General features: G+C 41.0%; 1 protein-coding gene across 1 annotated transcript in view; it reads left to right on the plus strand.

The window, feature by feature from the left end:
* ADCY2 (adenylate cyclase 2) overlaps positions 1 to 15,824 on the plus strand; it is a 369,586-nt gene that overhangs the window by 254,124 nt on the left and 99,638 nt on the right. Inside the window, exons 5-6 of the mRNA XM_081825785.1 lie at positions 7,205 to 7,353; positions 13,619 to 13,730. Coding sequence (XP_081681911.1) covers positions 7,205 to 7,353; positions 13,619 to 13,730 — 261 coding nt within the window. The remainder of the gene's footprint in view (positions 1 to 7,204; positions 7,354 to 13,618; positions 13,731 to 15,824) is intronic.

Below are 15,824 nucleotides of genomic sequence, written 5' to 3' on the forward strand. Positions count from 1 at the left end.
TGTGGCTGCTTAGGGATCTGGTGTCTTCCATTCTGATAGCTACTTTCTGTTGGGAGGAGAAACATTTGTAACAATATCCCTTCTGTTCATTGCATTGGTTTGGCATCCTGATGTAATTGAATTGCCATTTAAAATAACAAAATAGAAATAAGAATTTTGAAAGAGAAAAAAATTTTCCATCTTGCAAAAGGAGCATGTCACTGTCTTCCTCTCCTTTGAAAAATTCAGCGGATTTTAATTTTTATTACATGCATGGCTTATTGAAGGCACAAGGCATCACATGCATTATCATATCCTAGCTCAAAATTTAAGTACAAGTCTTCTTTGCTTAAATTGGATTTTCCTATCAACCAAAATAATCTCCAGGCTAGCGTAAAAGTAGAAAGTTATAATATCTGCTTTGTTTCATTATATTAGAAACACTTTAGAGCTCAAAATGTCCTACACTTTGATCAACAGTGCATTGAAATTTACTAACTCTGTAGCTCTTCTATGAGGCGCAATTTAAAAGAACAAATTCTAGGGGAAAAATGCTAATGAATAATAATTGGAGGTTTAATAAAAGGATGTGTTGAGATAGACCCCTCAAATCAAGGCCAAGTTGTTTATCAGATAACCTTTGAATAAGCTAGAATTAGTCAGATTTTCTGTCATTACACAGTCTTTTCTAGGAAGAGAAAGAAGTAGTAATGGTATGCATCAGTCAATCTAATGACAACTTGATTTTCCAGAAATCCCCTTAAGGAATTTTTCCAGTGTACTTGGAGGGAGAGTGTAGCTAGGTTACATCCGGTATATTAAGCACTTACATTTGTGGGTCACTTTCTGATAATTTGGCAGGGCACACAGCTACATTAGCAAAAACCTGAAATATTAATGGAAATATTAACCTTGTCAGATTATGAATTGAGTTGAAATTTATCACGTGTGCTATAATATGGGCCTTTTTTTTCCTGCAGAGTATAGCATTTTGTAAAGGAAAAAGAGATAAATTTAAAAGTGTACTGATTTACAGATTTCAGTACAGGCTTTTAGTTGAGGCTCACCCTCTTGCCCAATGCTGTCATCACCAAGAGGACATGTGCAGACCCCAAAGCAAGGACCCCATTCATGAGCTCTAATCAGAAGTTCTGCCTTCCACTCACTGATGCCAGAACAGCATGGTAGTAAGGAAGCCTCATGTTCTTTAATTTGTCTGGTTGGCTGTTACTAAAATCTCAATTCCAGTCTAAATTCACACGGATTCTTGAACACTAAAAAAAGAAAAAAGAAAGAAAATTTTGGCTTATACGACATATGTATACACACACACACACACACACACACACATCTTGTATTTTTGAAACTACCTATAAAAAGCCAGTCATCCAACTACATGTGAGTCTAAAATAAAGATCATAATTTACATTTGGTCATTAAATGAAGCTATGGGCCTGAAAGAGAATTACTATATTGGATTCTTCTTTTTGTGTTCATGGACTCTGTCCTTGAAGAAAGGCTAACTTTGGGATTTAGCCTATTCTTATTACAGAATATATGAGGAGGAGAGAAGGGAAAGATCTCAGTTAGATTTACCCCAAGCAGACCCTAAGACAAGGATCTGGGTGGAGTCATTTAGTTGGAGGGTAGTTACAAGTAGCAGAGTGAGGGAGTGGATCGGGGAGGGAGGTAAGCTATTGGAAGGAGGCATTGGTGGCCTTCGCGGCTCAATCTTCCTGGAGACCCGCAGTGGGAAATGTGGTGCATGCTCAGATCTTCCTGCTGAGGGATGTGGGTGCCGGAGCTGGGGTACTTATCCATCAGTTACTCCCTCATTGGTTGAGACCCATGAAACTGTAAGGAATAAGCTGCAGGGAGCCTCCAAGGAAGGCAGAGGGAACATGGATAGGACAGCACCGGCCACAAGAAGCATGACTAGAAGTGAGTGTAAACAGTGGGAAGGGCTACTGATTGTTTCAAATCCTACAGAAGACTGCACAGAATCCATGCACACAGGTAGTCATCGTAAGATAATAGAGCAGAACGCTATAAATTGAGGATTATGGCCCGGTGAATTTTATTTTTTCACGGCCCTTGACTCATCCATCACCATCAGAAAGAATGCAAGCTTGGTTTTAATCAAACTAAGCCAATAACCAGACCTCTCTGTAGACACACAGATTCCACTAGGATTTCTAAAAAGATAGCCTAGGTCTAGATTTATAATCTGTTACATTGTATATGCTAACATTCCTTGTTACTGTTTCAGAAGTTCACAAATTCATAGCTCGTGTCTACTTGCTTTGATGATGACAGAGATTTGGTGGCATCTCAGAGCACTATACCTCCCTTGGCTCCTGTCCAGAGTTGTTCTATTCACGTCTGAGAGTATGAGCAGATAGGCCTCCTGATTATTGTTGATGGCAATTTCACACATTCCTCACTAGATTTCCCCTATTTGTTGAAATAGATTGTTAACATAATGACTCCTTTATAACATTTTGGTCTTATACCCAACTATCCAATACATCAATCAATAAACAGAAAGTGACCATCGCACACAGTGTTCCTTAGTATGTATAGTGTGCTCAAACCCTGTGGAAATGGGTTTAAGTAAATGTTGCCTTAGTGGAACTCAGTCCCAAACTTTAAGGGACAAAGTCTATCTATCTTAAATACTTCCTTGGATATATCATGTGTTTTATGACTTTTAGACTTCTCAGATGTCTAACCATCCTATTGGACACAAAGGCCAGCACACGGAAGAATTCAAGATAAGAAGCAAATTTATATATTTGGGGGATGGGTAGCAAAAGATGAATAGATGATGAGTCTTGATATCAAGATTTCAAAAGGGTTTGTCATTTATTTAAAACATAAATCCCTTAAATAAAATCTTTTAAAAAAAAAAGGGTGGGGGGAGGCACCTGGGTGACTCAGTCATTAAGCATCTGCCTTCGGCTCAGGTCATGGTCCCAGGGTCCTGGGATCGAGCCCCGCATCGGGCTCCCTGCTCCGTGGGAAGCCTGCTTCTCCCTCTCCCACTCCCCCTGCTTGTGTTCCCTCTCTCGCTGTGTCTCTCTCTGTCAAATAAATAAATAAAATCTTTAAAAAAAAAAAAACATAAATCCCATTATCTTTCCACATGGGTTCTTAGATCGGAGAGAGAACAGACTTGTATCGCCACCAGGCCATCAAACAAATAAACCAACCTCTCAATTTGTGCATAACAAGGACACAGACTTCTTTTCAAGTTTTAAATTTGAACGTCTATTTTCATGTCATTAGTAGTTTCTTGGTATTCTGAATTCCAGATGGGTCCATTTTTCTGGGGCTCCCTGTTTCTTTACTAAACCCAAATATTACTTGCTTTTTTAATCCATTATTGAATTCAGTATTTTCCATCCTCCTGGTGTTGCTTATCCTGGCCCCTGGCTGCCTGCTGAGATGTCTCACACAGTCAGGCATATTTTCTCCTCTTTCAGCATTTTGCTTAAGTCCAAAATTTGAACTAACCTCCTCAATTTAAACTAACATGATGCTGCTATATTGTGAGAGATCATTAGTGAAAGTTGGGGAATAACAGAAGGGAATTTGAGCTTAGGATCAGAATAAAATCAGAATGTAATTTCAAGTGGTTACCAATGTTTGCCAGCCATTTCCCAACATGGGGGAACTTGGAATGTGCTCTTTCTCCGTAGGTGCAGCCTGTTGATAGGAAACTGGGGTCTCTCCTCCCTCTGCATGAGTCTTTCACTCTTTCCCTCCATTCCCTGGGCCCATAACCACAGTGTGATAGTCTTCCAGAGAGGAAAACCCAAAGTAATCACTACCTTTATTTTGTAGAATAGTCAAGTTTTCCTTTGTGTGAACACCACTAGTGTGGATTGTGCCTAGGCCTGCTATTTGTGATCAAGAATTTCATTAATATGACTTTAAAACATGAGCACTGTCTAACCAGGTCCCCAGGTCCCCACCCTGGTCACCACTGACAGTGAACAGAAACTTTGAAATTAGATTTGTCTTTGATGTGTCCCAGATAAAATGCATAGTAGGTCACTCATTCTTTCAACAAATAACTATAGAGCAAATATTCTTTTCCAGGAATTCCTCCAGGAGTTGAGCAATAAAGCAATGCACAAGGCCCCCCTTTACTTCCTTTTATATCACCAGTTTCTGTGAGTGAGAGGAACCACATTTGAAGATGTATGTCCAATGTCCATAGCAAAAACTATTATTTACTCCTCTCAAAAAAAATTTTCTAAAAAAAAAAAAATTCTAGAAAATATGTGGACTTGTCCATCCTTTCCCTGAAGACTGAAATATCTACAAAGTCTATTTTATATTAATTTAGCTACACCAGCTTTCTTTTCATTAAGGTTTTCATAATTTATCTTTTTTTGGTATCTTATTTTCTGTATTCTTATATTTAAGATGTGCTTATTGTGAGTAGAGTTACATTTTGTCTTTTTAAAAATCTAATCTGACAGTATTAGTCAAGTAATTGGAGTATTTAGTTCATTTACACTTAATGTAATTTCTGATATAATAGGCCAGTAGTAGCCATTTTATAACTTATTCACAGCTTGTTTCATCTGTTTTAAGTTTTCTTTGACTCTTCATTATGACTATTTTGGATTAATAAGAATTCCTATCTCATTTTTATTGCTAGTCATATATCCTTTCATTCTTTGTTACTAATGTAGAAATTATATCCATTCTTGACTTACTGCATTCTACTATAAATTATTACCTTTGCCACTTCCCATATAATCCTAGGACCTCAGAACATTTTAACTCCATTTACTCTCACTTCATTTTTTGTGTTAATGCCATTGTAGATTTAATTTCTGTTATATTTTAGATCACCCAGGACACTATCCTCATTATTTTATACAAATTAATATTAATTTATATTTTCTCAAATGTATATATGGACATTTAAAATATTAAATACTTTTGGTTTTTCCATTTCTTAATTTTAATTAAATGGAAACTTCAAGGGGAATTTAACAAAAGTAAGAACATAATTATTAAATAAGAAGTGTCTTCTTAATCTCTTAAGTACCAATAAAATTCCCTTTGTCATATCAGTATCAGCACTTATGTTATGACAACTGTTAGCACCTTGCCATCTACCCAACCCTCTTTTTGCAAAGAGGTTGGTGATAGTACTAATCAAATAGGGGTGTTGTTTTGACTCATTTGTTTCACATGAAAAGCAGGTGCTCCTGGACTATTAGTTTCCCTCCTCTTTTCCCACATCTCAGGCATGTGCCTTCCTTCAAACACCAGCCTGTTCCTCCAGTTTCATCTGATGGCACTGTACTGTGTGTGGGCTCTCTGATGGATTATGAACAACATGATATCAGGGATGTTGACTCACTCTTCTTTGCATCTACCATTAGTGCTTATTATGGGGCCTGGCATTTAATGGGCAATGATGGATGTTTTCTGAATGTGTGAATAAATTAATGAATGATGGAACAAATGACCAGCACTCAGTTATGCCAATTCCTGGCGAAACACTCTACCATGCACTGAGATCCCCCCATAGGTACCCACTCGGTCTCCTATTAGCTTTGCACCTGTTTCTTTCTGCTGGAGCAGGCTGGGGAGGGTCTTTGCATCTTCATCAGGATGCACTCCAGGCCTTCCCTCTGCTCCCTCGGTGGATGTTCCCCGCAGCCACCAAAATGATGTGCCCTGAGGGTTAGCCCAAAGCGATACCAGCCCTGTTAAACCTGGGAGCAAAGACCAGCTTCTCCTCCCCTGTATTCTCTTATCACTTTGTCCGTATAAATGAAAGAAAGAAAGAAAGGAAGGAAGGAAGGAAGGAAGGAAGGAAGGAAGGAAGGAAGGAAGGAAGGAAGGAAGGAAGAAAGAATAAGAAGGAAAGAAAAAAGAGACAGAAAATGTGCAAGACAGAGAAAATATTTAGTTCAATAAATGTTTTTTAATCAACGATGCTCAATGCACAATACCTAAAGAATATGGTGTTTTCTATAATAAGTTAGTTTTTTAAAGATTTATTTATTTATTTGAGAGAGAGAGAGCATGAGCAGGAGGGGCAGAGGGAGAGGGAGAGAGACTCTCAAGCAGACTCTGTGCTGAGCACAGAGCCCACCGTGGAGCTCAGTCTCACAACCCTGAGAACACAACCTGACACCAAGAATCAGATGCTTAACCGACTGAGCCACCCAGGCACTGCTACAATAAATTAATGTTTAAAATAACTAAAGATGAGTACAAAGTTTCAAAGATTGCCCTTCTTTGATACTTTCTCTCAAAAAAAAAAAATATTGCAAATGTCACTCTAACTAAAATAAGCATATATTAAAATAAGTGTAATGTTACATGCTACTGTTTGCTGTATTTAAAGACCAAAAATACAACAAAAGCTCATAATTTATCATTTCCATGTGTTCCACCTGTAGTCTCTTATACTGGACATTTTACAGATGCTATTCCTGACTCTGTTTTTGTAATAGTTTAGAATCACTAAAGGGGATTTGGGTGGTCATCACAGGAAATGAAATACTTGAAAATACTTGACTATCTTACTTAGGATGTGTGGAATATTTGTTGACTTTCTGAAATGCAATAAAGCTTGTACTTTATCTCCCAAATGAACAGGCAGGCGAAAAGGAGTGTTTTCTATCTTCGACTGACCATAGGTTTCTGGCATTTTTATATCATTTCTGCTTTACTGCTTTAAAATCAGAGTAGAGGGCGCCTGGGTGGCTCAGATGGTTAAGCATCTGCCTTCGGCTCAGGTCATGATCTCAGGGTCCTGGGATCGAGTCCCGCATGGGGTTCCCTGCTCAGTGCAGAGCCTGCTTCTCCCTCTCCCTCTGCCACTCCCTCTGCTTGTACTCTTCTGTCTATCTCTCTGTCAAATAAATAAATAAATAATCTTTAAAAAAAAATAAAATAAAATCAGAGTAGATAAGTAGTATCCTTGGAGGAAATATCTTTGCTTACCTTTATTCTCCACTCTGAAGAACACATACTTAGAACTCCATAAATAATAAATAATATAACACATGCTGACCTTAGAAATTTTGAATTCTTTTTCAACATGTCCTTCTACACTCCATATTTTAACTTGTTGGAAGAGTCCTCCACTTGGGCCCTCTGCAGATCCGTGATGCTTTCAGAGATGACTTGGATGTTACCGTAATGATTTGAAATGTTTTGGTCTTCCTCCCACACCCTGTTTCAGGAGCGGCTTCTGCTCTCCCTGCTGCCAGCTCACATAGCCATGGAAATGAAAGCCGAGATCATCCAGAGGCTGCAAGGCCCCAAAGCTGGCCAGATGGAAAACACAAACAACTTTCACAACCTGTATGTCAAGCGACACACCAACGTGAGGTACGCTGCTCTGTTCTTGTTCCTCAGCAAGTCCGGGGAGCGGCTCGCCAGCCTAGGGACATTTGTAACTGGGAGCTCACGTCTCACAAAATCCTATCTCCTCTGAAACTGTGAATGGAGTCCCCACTCCACCCCACCTCCCGCTGCCTCTCATGGCCTTCACAGGAAGATAAGGAAGTAGAATCTCCTTCACTTTACTGGATTCTGTTGTCCATCATGGCGCTGCTTTGTATGGCTGGCCTTCCGTCACAAAGGAGAGAGAGGTGGTTAGTGGGGTCCATTCTCTGGGAACGCCATGGTCAGGTTTCCTGGCATCCCCGGAGCCTAGGACCCTCGGCTCTGTGGTAAGACTGAAGGTAGGGCCAGTGGGTTCTTGATACAAAACCTGATTCCTCAGGAGGGACTTGGCAGGGCCAGGGCCTCAGTGAAGGGAGCACTTCCTGTCCATCAGGAATGATGAGCTTCTGGGGTGTGGCCAGCCAGTGACCAATATCACAAGGGACTGATGTGCACCTTAATTAATTAATAGTGCAAGTTCCTGCTTTCCAAGTCTGCCATAGTCCTCATCTGCTTCCCAGGGAGCCATTCCTGGAATCACAGGACGTGGAAAACTAACATGTAATGAGCATGAGATTGAGATCCAGAAGGAGAACTATGTGGGGCCTCTTTCTCCCTTAGCTCTCCTCCAGAGTGGAGCTGTGTAGGCCCTCACTTCAGCATGGGGGGCATTTCCTCCCATGCTGCCCATCTCCCAGCTGCGGCAGAACACGGCCCCTCCAGACTCAGGTGTCTGGTCCCTCACTGTTCTTCAAGACAACCCAAGCTTCATACCGCTTCTTTGGGGGTTTTTTCTTACATCCATCCAACTATATTGCAGTAGTGCTTTTTATTCTTGCCAGGTTCTCTTGATAAGTAACTCATGCATCTGACGTCATTCATTCCACCTTGATATTATTACCCACCCGGTTCAATAGTTCAGGAACAACAACCACAAATATAACTACAATTTGCTGAGCATTGACTACTTGGCCTTTTGCTCTCAAGCTCGGATCCTTTCCAGTGCATGATCCTAGCTTCCAGTCTGGTTGCTGCAACTCAAGGATTTTTGAAGTTTATTAATAAGAATCAAATTTGACTCCATTTTACCACTGCAGTTTAACTGCAATTTAACTAAAGTGCTAAGATACACCTCATTTGGACCCCAGATTTTAAGAAAGGTGTGTAGAGCTAGTGATAAACATGGCCCAAGCACGCACAGAGCTAAATGTATAGTGACAAATGCAAATTGGGAAAGCAATAATAGAAAAAACTATATCAGTGAGAACTAAGGAAGCAGTGGATAAATGAAGAATCAGGGGTAAAAAAAAAAAAAAAAATTAAGTCCCTACTATTTTGAGGGATTAAAAAAATAAATGTATTTCAAGAACATTTGCACCTGCTAAGGAATAAAATTATTTAAAACATTGGCCTGCCTTCAGGTTTTTAAGCATTTCACCTAAAGAATTAAAGAAGAAACATTCTCACAGTATCCTACAAGGTGTATTATACTAGAAATTTCCCATTCCAGCCTTAGCTGTCTGAAAATCAGCAATATCCCTCCTACCTGAGGGAAGAGTTTTAAGTCACAAATGCGGTATTTAACACATGTAAAGATAAATGCAGCCATATCTGAACAGGGTCCCCGAATGTCTTTGAGTTTCTGTGAAATAACCCAGGAACAAAGAGCCTGATGAAAATGGACGAAGGTACCACCAACCTCAGGCAGGTGATGAAGGCTCCCCGTGCTGTCTGTATTAGCTACCAATTTCTAAGTAACAAAGGACCCCAAAACCTAGTGGCTTCAGACAACAGTAAACATCATCTCACAGTTTCTGTCACAATTTGAGAGCAGCTTCACCTGGTGGTTCTGGCTTACCGTCTTTGATGCGGATTCAGGCTTGGTGTCCGGAGTACTGCTGGGGGACCTGCCTCTGAGGTAGCTCCTCACATGGTTTGCAGGAGTCCCTACTGTTGGCTGGAGGCCTCAGGTCAGCATCACTGAGCCTGCTCACAGATGACTTGAGTGACCTCACAACATGGAAGCTCGCTTCCCCAGATCAAGGGATCCAAGACAGAGCCAAGGGCCAGCTGCAGTTCTTTTATGATCTAGGCTTGCAAATTCATTGCTGTAATTCCTGCAGCATCCTCTTGGTGATACAGATCAGCCCCACCCAGTGGAGTGTGGATGATACAAGAGAGTAAGTTCCAGGAGGTATGGGTCTCTCTGGCACCATCCTGGAAGCTGACTACCACATTGTCAAGGCAAAGGATAGGAGAAGCAACTTCAAGCGCCTTCCCAGATCATCTAGAATATATTTGCGGTGTCAGATTAAATTTAAATTCACAAAGTATAGTTAGGACTCTAAAGTAACTTAAATACCTAAACTTAAAAATGTAAAAGCATACATAAATTGCATGGCATACCAATTATTTTTATAAGAAATAGGAAAACATGACATTTTCATCCTGGACAGGATAAGCAGAAGCAGACATGGTAAATGGATATTGCGGAGAGTCCAGTCAATACCTGAGGGGTTTTGAGGGAGTTTTTTGGATGAGAATTATTAGGTTTGTAGACAGTAAAGATCTGTTAACTTTTAGTTCAGCTTTGGCCATTCATTCAAAAAAAATATTTATTCTCTGTTACTAACATATCCTAGCTCTTTACTCTCTGAGGATGATAATAATGTGAATAATCATTAGGAGGAGAGGAATTTCTAGATAGAAAGGTAGCAGCTATCAGCTGCTTTCCGAATCTTCAGCATCTTCCTCTGAATCCTGCCACTAGGGCTGAAGCATTCACAAACCCATCCCATCTTTGAAAATAACCACAGGTCCCGGAATTCAATGCCACCATCCAATTCTGAAACCTGCCCTTTCTCCCTTTCATAGCCAAGATTCTAGAAAGGTTCCTCACTATCTGACTAGTCTTCCCTGTTTTCTCTCCCTCCTCAAATCCTCACCTTCTGCCATCCACCCCCACCATGTCACAGAACTCATGCTTGCTCAGTTCGCGAACTGCCTTGCTCCCAGATCTGAGTATGACTTAGCCTCTGCATCCTTGTCTCTGACAGCTCAATATGGTTGGCCAGTTGACCTTGCCCTCCTGCTTAAAGAATTCTCCCTCACTGTAGATTCCATGACATCATACTCCTTTTCTCCTCTTACCATGTCCTTGCCATTTTCTCTTCCCTAAATCTAGCCTCTCTGTAGGAGTGTTTTCAGAGCTCTCTCCTAGCTCCTCTCTGTTCTCTCCACTTCTCATTCAGGACTTTAATTACCATCTGTGTGAAGCTAAGGTGCAGAAGTCAGCTGGGGCACCTGGGGGGCTCAGTCAGTTCAGCGTCTGACTCTTGATTTCAGCTCAGGTCTTGATCTCATGGGTCATGTGATCGAGCCTCTCATTAGGCTCCATGCTGGGTGTGGAGTCCACTTGAGATTCTCTCTCCCTCTCCCCCTATGTCCACTCACCCTCTCTTTCTCTGTCAAATAAATAAAAAAATCTTCAAAAAAGGGGAAAAAAGAAGGAAAACTCAACCATAGCTTTCCATACTCACTCACCTAATGTATATCTTCCTCTTGGATGCTCCACTTACACCCCCATCAAACTCAACACAACCAGAGTTGAACTGGCCATCTTCCCCTTCAAGCTTGTTTTGATTTGTTCAGAGCTAGGTTTGAGCCCCCTTATCAACCAGAAACTGGGTCTTCATCCTTGATGCCTCCCTCTCCTAGACACACTGCCCACCATATCTAATGTTCATCCAACATACCTGGTTCATCCTTCCTACATTTCTCCCATATCTGTCCAGTTCTCTCTATTTCACCTGACGATACCATCCACAAGGCTTTGGATGAAAGGGCTATGATTCTAACTGACATGCCTACTCCAGGTTGCTATGGCCCGAATGATCTAGGTCGGGTACCTGGATGATCCCACAGAGTACCCTGCTTCCTCTCCTATAACCGTTTGCACATTGCATCACAATTATCTGTTTACATTTTGAATCTTCTGGCTGCCAAGTAACTTTTGGACCGTCGTATGACATTTACGGCCAGCCTATCTGGGGGCGCCTTCACCCACTACGAGGTTGGACCACTGGCAGCATGGTGGGGTTTGTCAACAAGAAGTGGGTTCAACCGTCCATTCACACATTCTCCCTTCCAATGCTGCCTTGGATCAAACACTGTCTCTGAGCTTTTTCCTCTTGGGCCAGGCTCAGCTTCTGTGATCCTTGCTGCTACAGGGTGCTATGGGGGAAATAGGGAAGGTCTGATGGCACCATCTGAACAGAATGGAGAGTGCGGAAGCCCCTGCAGCCCTGATTTTCTTGGACCAGAGTTTTCCCCCAGCTTTTGTCATCAGCAGAGGACCAAGTCTTTCCTCCAAGGTGAAGCCACAGGCCTTGTGCTTGGCACAGTGAACAGGGTGCGGCCAACAGCAGAGAGACAACTGTTTTCTGCCTAAGATCAGGCAGGCCAGTGCCACGTTACTTTTTTTATTGTGGCAAAATATACATAACATAACACAGTTTTAACCATTTTTAATTGTCCAGCACAGTGGCGTCAAGCACCTTCCCATTGTTCTGCAACCATCACCACCATCCGTCCCCAGAACTTTCTCTTCATCCCAGACTGGGAGCTCAGTACCCATTCAGCAGCAGCTTCCTTCCCCCACTCCCACCTCTGGCACCCACCCTTCTAGTTCCTGTCTCTAGGGTTTGACTACTCTAGGTATCCCATGTAAGTGGAACCATACAGTATTTGTCCTCTTATGTCTGGCTCATTTCACCCAGCATCACGTCTTCAAGGTTCATCCATATTGTATCATTTGTCAGAATTCTATTTCTTTTATTTTTTTAATTATTTTTATTAACATATAATGTATTTTTTGTTTCAGGTGAATTCCGTTTCTTTTAAAGACTGAGTAATATTTCATTGTAGTTATATACCCTGTTTCTTTATCTATCCATCCCTTAGTGGACATTTGGGTTGTTTCTACCTTTTGATTATTGTGAATAATGGTGCCATGGACATGGGTGTGCAAATACCGGTTCGAGTCCCTGCCTCCAGTTCTTTGGGATGTATTCCCAGCAGGGGACTTGGTGGGCCATCTGATCATCCTGTTTCATTTGTTGAAGAACCACCATACTGTTTCCTAGAGTGGCTGCACCATTTTCCATTCCCACCGGCAATGCGCAAGTGTTCCCATTTCTTCACACCCTTGACAACACCTGTTACTTCCCATTTTTTTGATAATGGCCATCCTAAGGGGTATGAAGTGGCAGTCAGTTTTGTTTCAGGGTATATCTTAAACCATATTATCTGAATCTCCAACTGCTGGCAGGAATTTCAGGCATCTTTGTGAGGCCTTTATACAAATCAGAAGCATGTTGTTGTATGGAAAAGTGATAAAGCACATCCTGGTGCTGTGTTTCCCTATGCTGGCCCTTGAAGGTTAACAAAACACAGATGCGACTCGGAGAAATCTGACGTCCATCCCACTAGCATGTACATCCCATGGAGGGAAGCTTTTCCAGACTTGTCACCAGCTAATTCCCCCACACACGCACACATACGCACTTATTATCACTGTGATTGGACATTGCTAGTGTCCTTCCTTATTTGTTTAATGCATCCCCCCAACTACGCTCCAAGCTTGAGGGAGGTGCACCATGTCTGCTTCATCCTGGCAAGGCATAAGTCATTCAGAACCTTTTGTTAAGTACTCTTTCTTTTAAGATGATTGTTATTCTTTCTTCGAATCAGTAAAAATAGAATTTGCTTTTATTATTTGGCTTCCAGTACTTTAGGAATTCTTATAATGTAAATGCATGTAACAGTGCAGACAGAAGCATAGTCCATTGATATCTGAGTTATGCCAGCATAATGAGCTCTCAGGACAAATACCACATCAGCCAGGGAGGGAGGGACGGACTGGCCGTGAGGGAATAAAGGTGATCAGTTAGAATGGACTAGAATGGACAGAGGGCGTCATGTGATTTTTTCTTCTCCCATTTTAATTATAAAAATTCGGCATCAAACAAAAAACATATTTAATGGGAAAGTTTGGCAAAATGTTTATGTATTTCCTATCCGGGGGATGACATTTTTCTTGTAAAATACTAATATAAATGTAAAAAACAATATACTCTTTTAAGGGAAAAAAGTATCATTACTTCTTAACAAATATGAGCTTGCAAACGCTGCTCCCTTGTCCGCACAGTATCCTGTATGCTGACATTGTTGGCTTCACCCGGCTGGCCAGTGACTGCTCTCCAGGAGAATTGGTCCACATGCTGAATGAACTCTTTGGAAAGTTCGACCAAATTGCAAAGGTGAGTAGTAGTGAGTCCCTTCTTCTTTGAGGATTTATAAAATCGTGGCTTCCTTTTTCTCCCGTCCCTTATCAAGTCTTTGTTTTTTCATAGAGCACCATTTAGGACTGGTGTTTATAGATTTGTAGGGTTTATTTGCCATTGGGCTGTGATGAGCCTCATTTCTCGGGGTTGAGAAATGTTGCAGCATATAATTAGCACAGGTTTGCATCTATTTTTAACATTCCTGCTTATAGAGAGCTCAGCGCACATACAGTAAATACACTCAAGATGGTGAATTTAAGATGCACATCCCTCTGCCCGGTGCTGTTCTAAGTTCCTCTTTTTAGGCATTTCCGTGTCAGGAGTTGGAAACACGATTGCCTCTCATCCAGTTGTAACTATTCATGTATTCAGCACCCTGGGAGAACCCCTAAAGTAGGATGCATGTTTCCCACCCAAGCCCTTTACTAACTCTTGTCTCATTGGTATCCATTGACCCTTTTGCCTCTTAAACAGAAACGTTAAGTTCCGTATTTGCCGTTCCTATGCTCATGGAGAGGAAATGGTGATAGGCGATCTAAAACCATGCTAGAACTTGCATATTTACTGGAACCGTGAGGATTGCTGGTGGGAATACTGATAAAAATGATTTCCTCCCTTGCCAGCCCTTTACTTCCACCTCATAAAGCATTACCGGTCAGCCTCATTCTTTCTTTGAATTATTTCCAACAAAAAATACTTCATTATGCTTATTAAAATGAATTATTTATATATGGAAGAGAGAGTTGGTTCCAAATTTAGTTCCCTGCAAGATTCATCTCATTTTAAACCATACAGAACATTCCAGGCAAGCCTCTTAGGAATAAATGATGTTCACAGGGTCACTCCTGGGTCAGGCTCCCCAGGAGGTGCCTTCGGCTGCCTGCCTGACCAGGATGGATCATTGGGAATTTTTAAAAAAGCAGTTAGAGTATAGCACTGCTTTCTTTTTTTTACCAAACCAAAGGAAGAGGTTGAGTTTTTTGGGTGCTCATTTTTAGAAAAAGATGATTTAAACTTAAATAATGTCTTAAAAGTTTGAATTAATAAAAGGTCATTTTTGTCACATTAGGAGGAAACATCCCAATCTTGGCAGGTGACAGCATAGCTCCAATATTAACGTGGCCTTCTCCCTCTGTGCAAGTCTCAGTGTCTGAATGTCCCCTTTTTATGAAGACACCAGTCATATTGGATTGGTGACCCACCCTACTCCTGCATGACCTCATCTTAACTAATTATACCTGCAATGAGGTCAAGTTCATACTGGTGTTAGGCACACCAGGTGTTAGGACTTCAGTATATGAATTTGGGGAAGACAAAATCCATTGCTCATAACAGAAATACTTAGTGTGACCTTCTGTTCCTCTCTGATGGTTTGAACAACAGAATGTCCAGGCAGTATCAGATTATAGCCTAGGATGACTTGGTCCAATCATTGCTGGTCACAGAGGGAGCATGTTTTGGGAACTAGTTTATGCCTCAGGTTTAAATAACAGGGAGGTGGACAGCATCATAAGCAAAGAGATAACTCAGCCAATTGAGTAAATTCTACATAAAGCACATAACCAAGCTAAGGAACCCAAAAGCATTCACTTATTTTTTAATCTTTTAAACCAGTTTATTGAGGTATAATTGACATATGAAAAACTGTACATATTTAATATATAAAATGTAATGAGCTTGAGGATAAGCATACACCTGGGAAACCATCACCACAATCTATTCAATAAACATATCCAACACATACAGGTGTCCCTCTTGCCCTCTTTATTTATTATTAATGATGATGATGATGATGTGACTAAAACACTTAACATCAGCTCTGTCTTCTTAGCACATTCTGAAGTATACAGTACAGTATTGTTAACTATAGACAATGTTATACAGTAGAACTCTAGGACTTACTCATCTTACATAACTAAAACTGTGTGCCCTCTGGCCCATACCCCCCATTTTCCCCTTCCCTCAGGCCCATCAACCACCAGTGTACTCTGCTTCTGTGAATTTTACTATTCTAGATTCCCCATCTAAGTGAGATCATGCAGTATCTATCCTCTGGATGTCCTGAATAAA

The sequence above is a fragment of the Leptonychotes weddellii genome, chromosome 7 (genome assembly GCF_054177405.1).
Source record: "Leptonychotes weddellii isolate Sample4059 chromosome 7, ASM5417740v2, whole genome shotgun sequence".
Classification (NCBI taxonomy): Eukaryota; Metazoa; Chordata; class Mammalia; order Carnivora; family Phocidae; genus Leptonychotes; species Leptonychotes weddellii.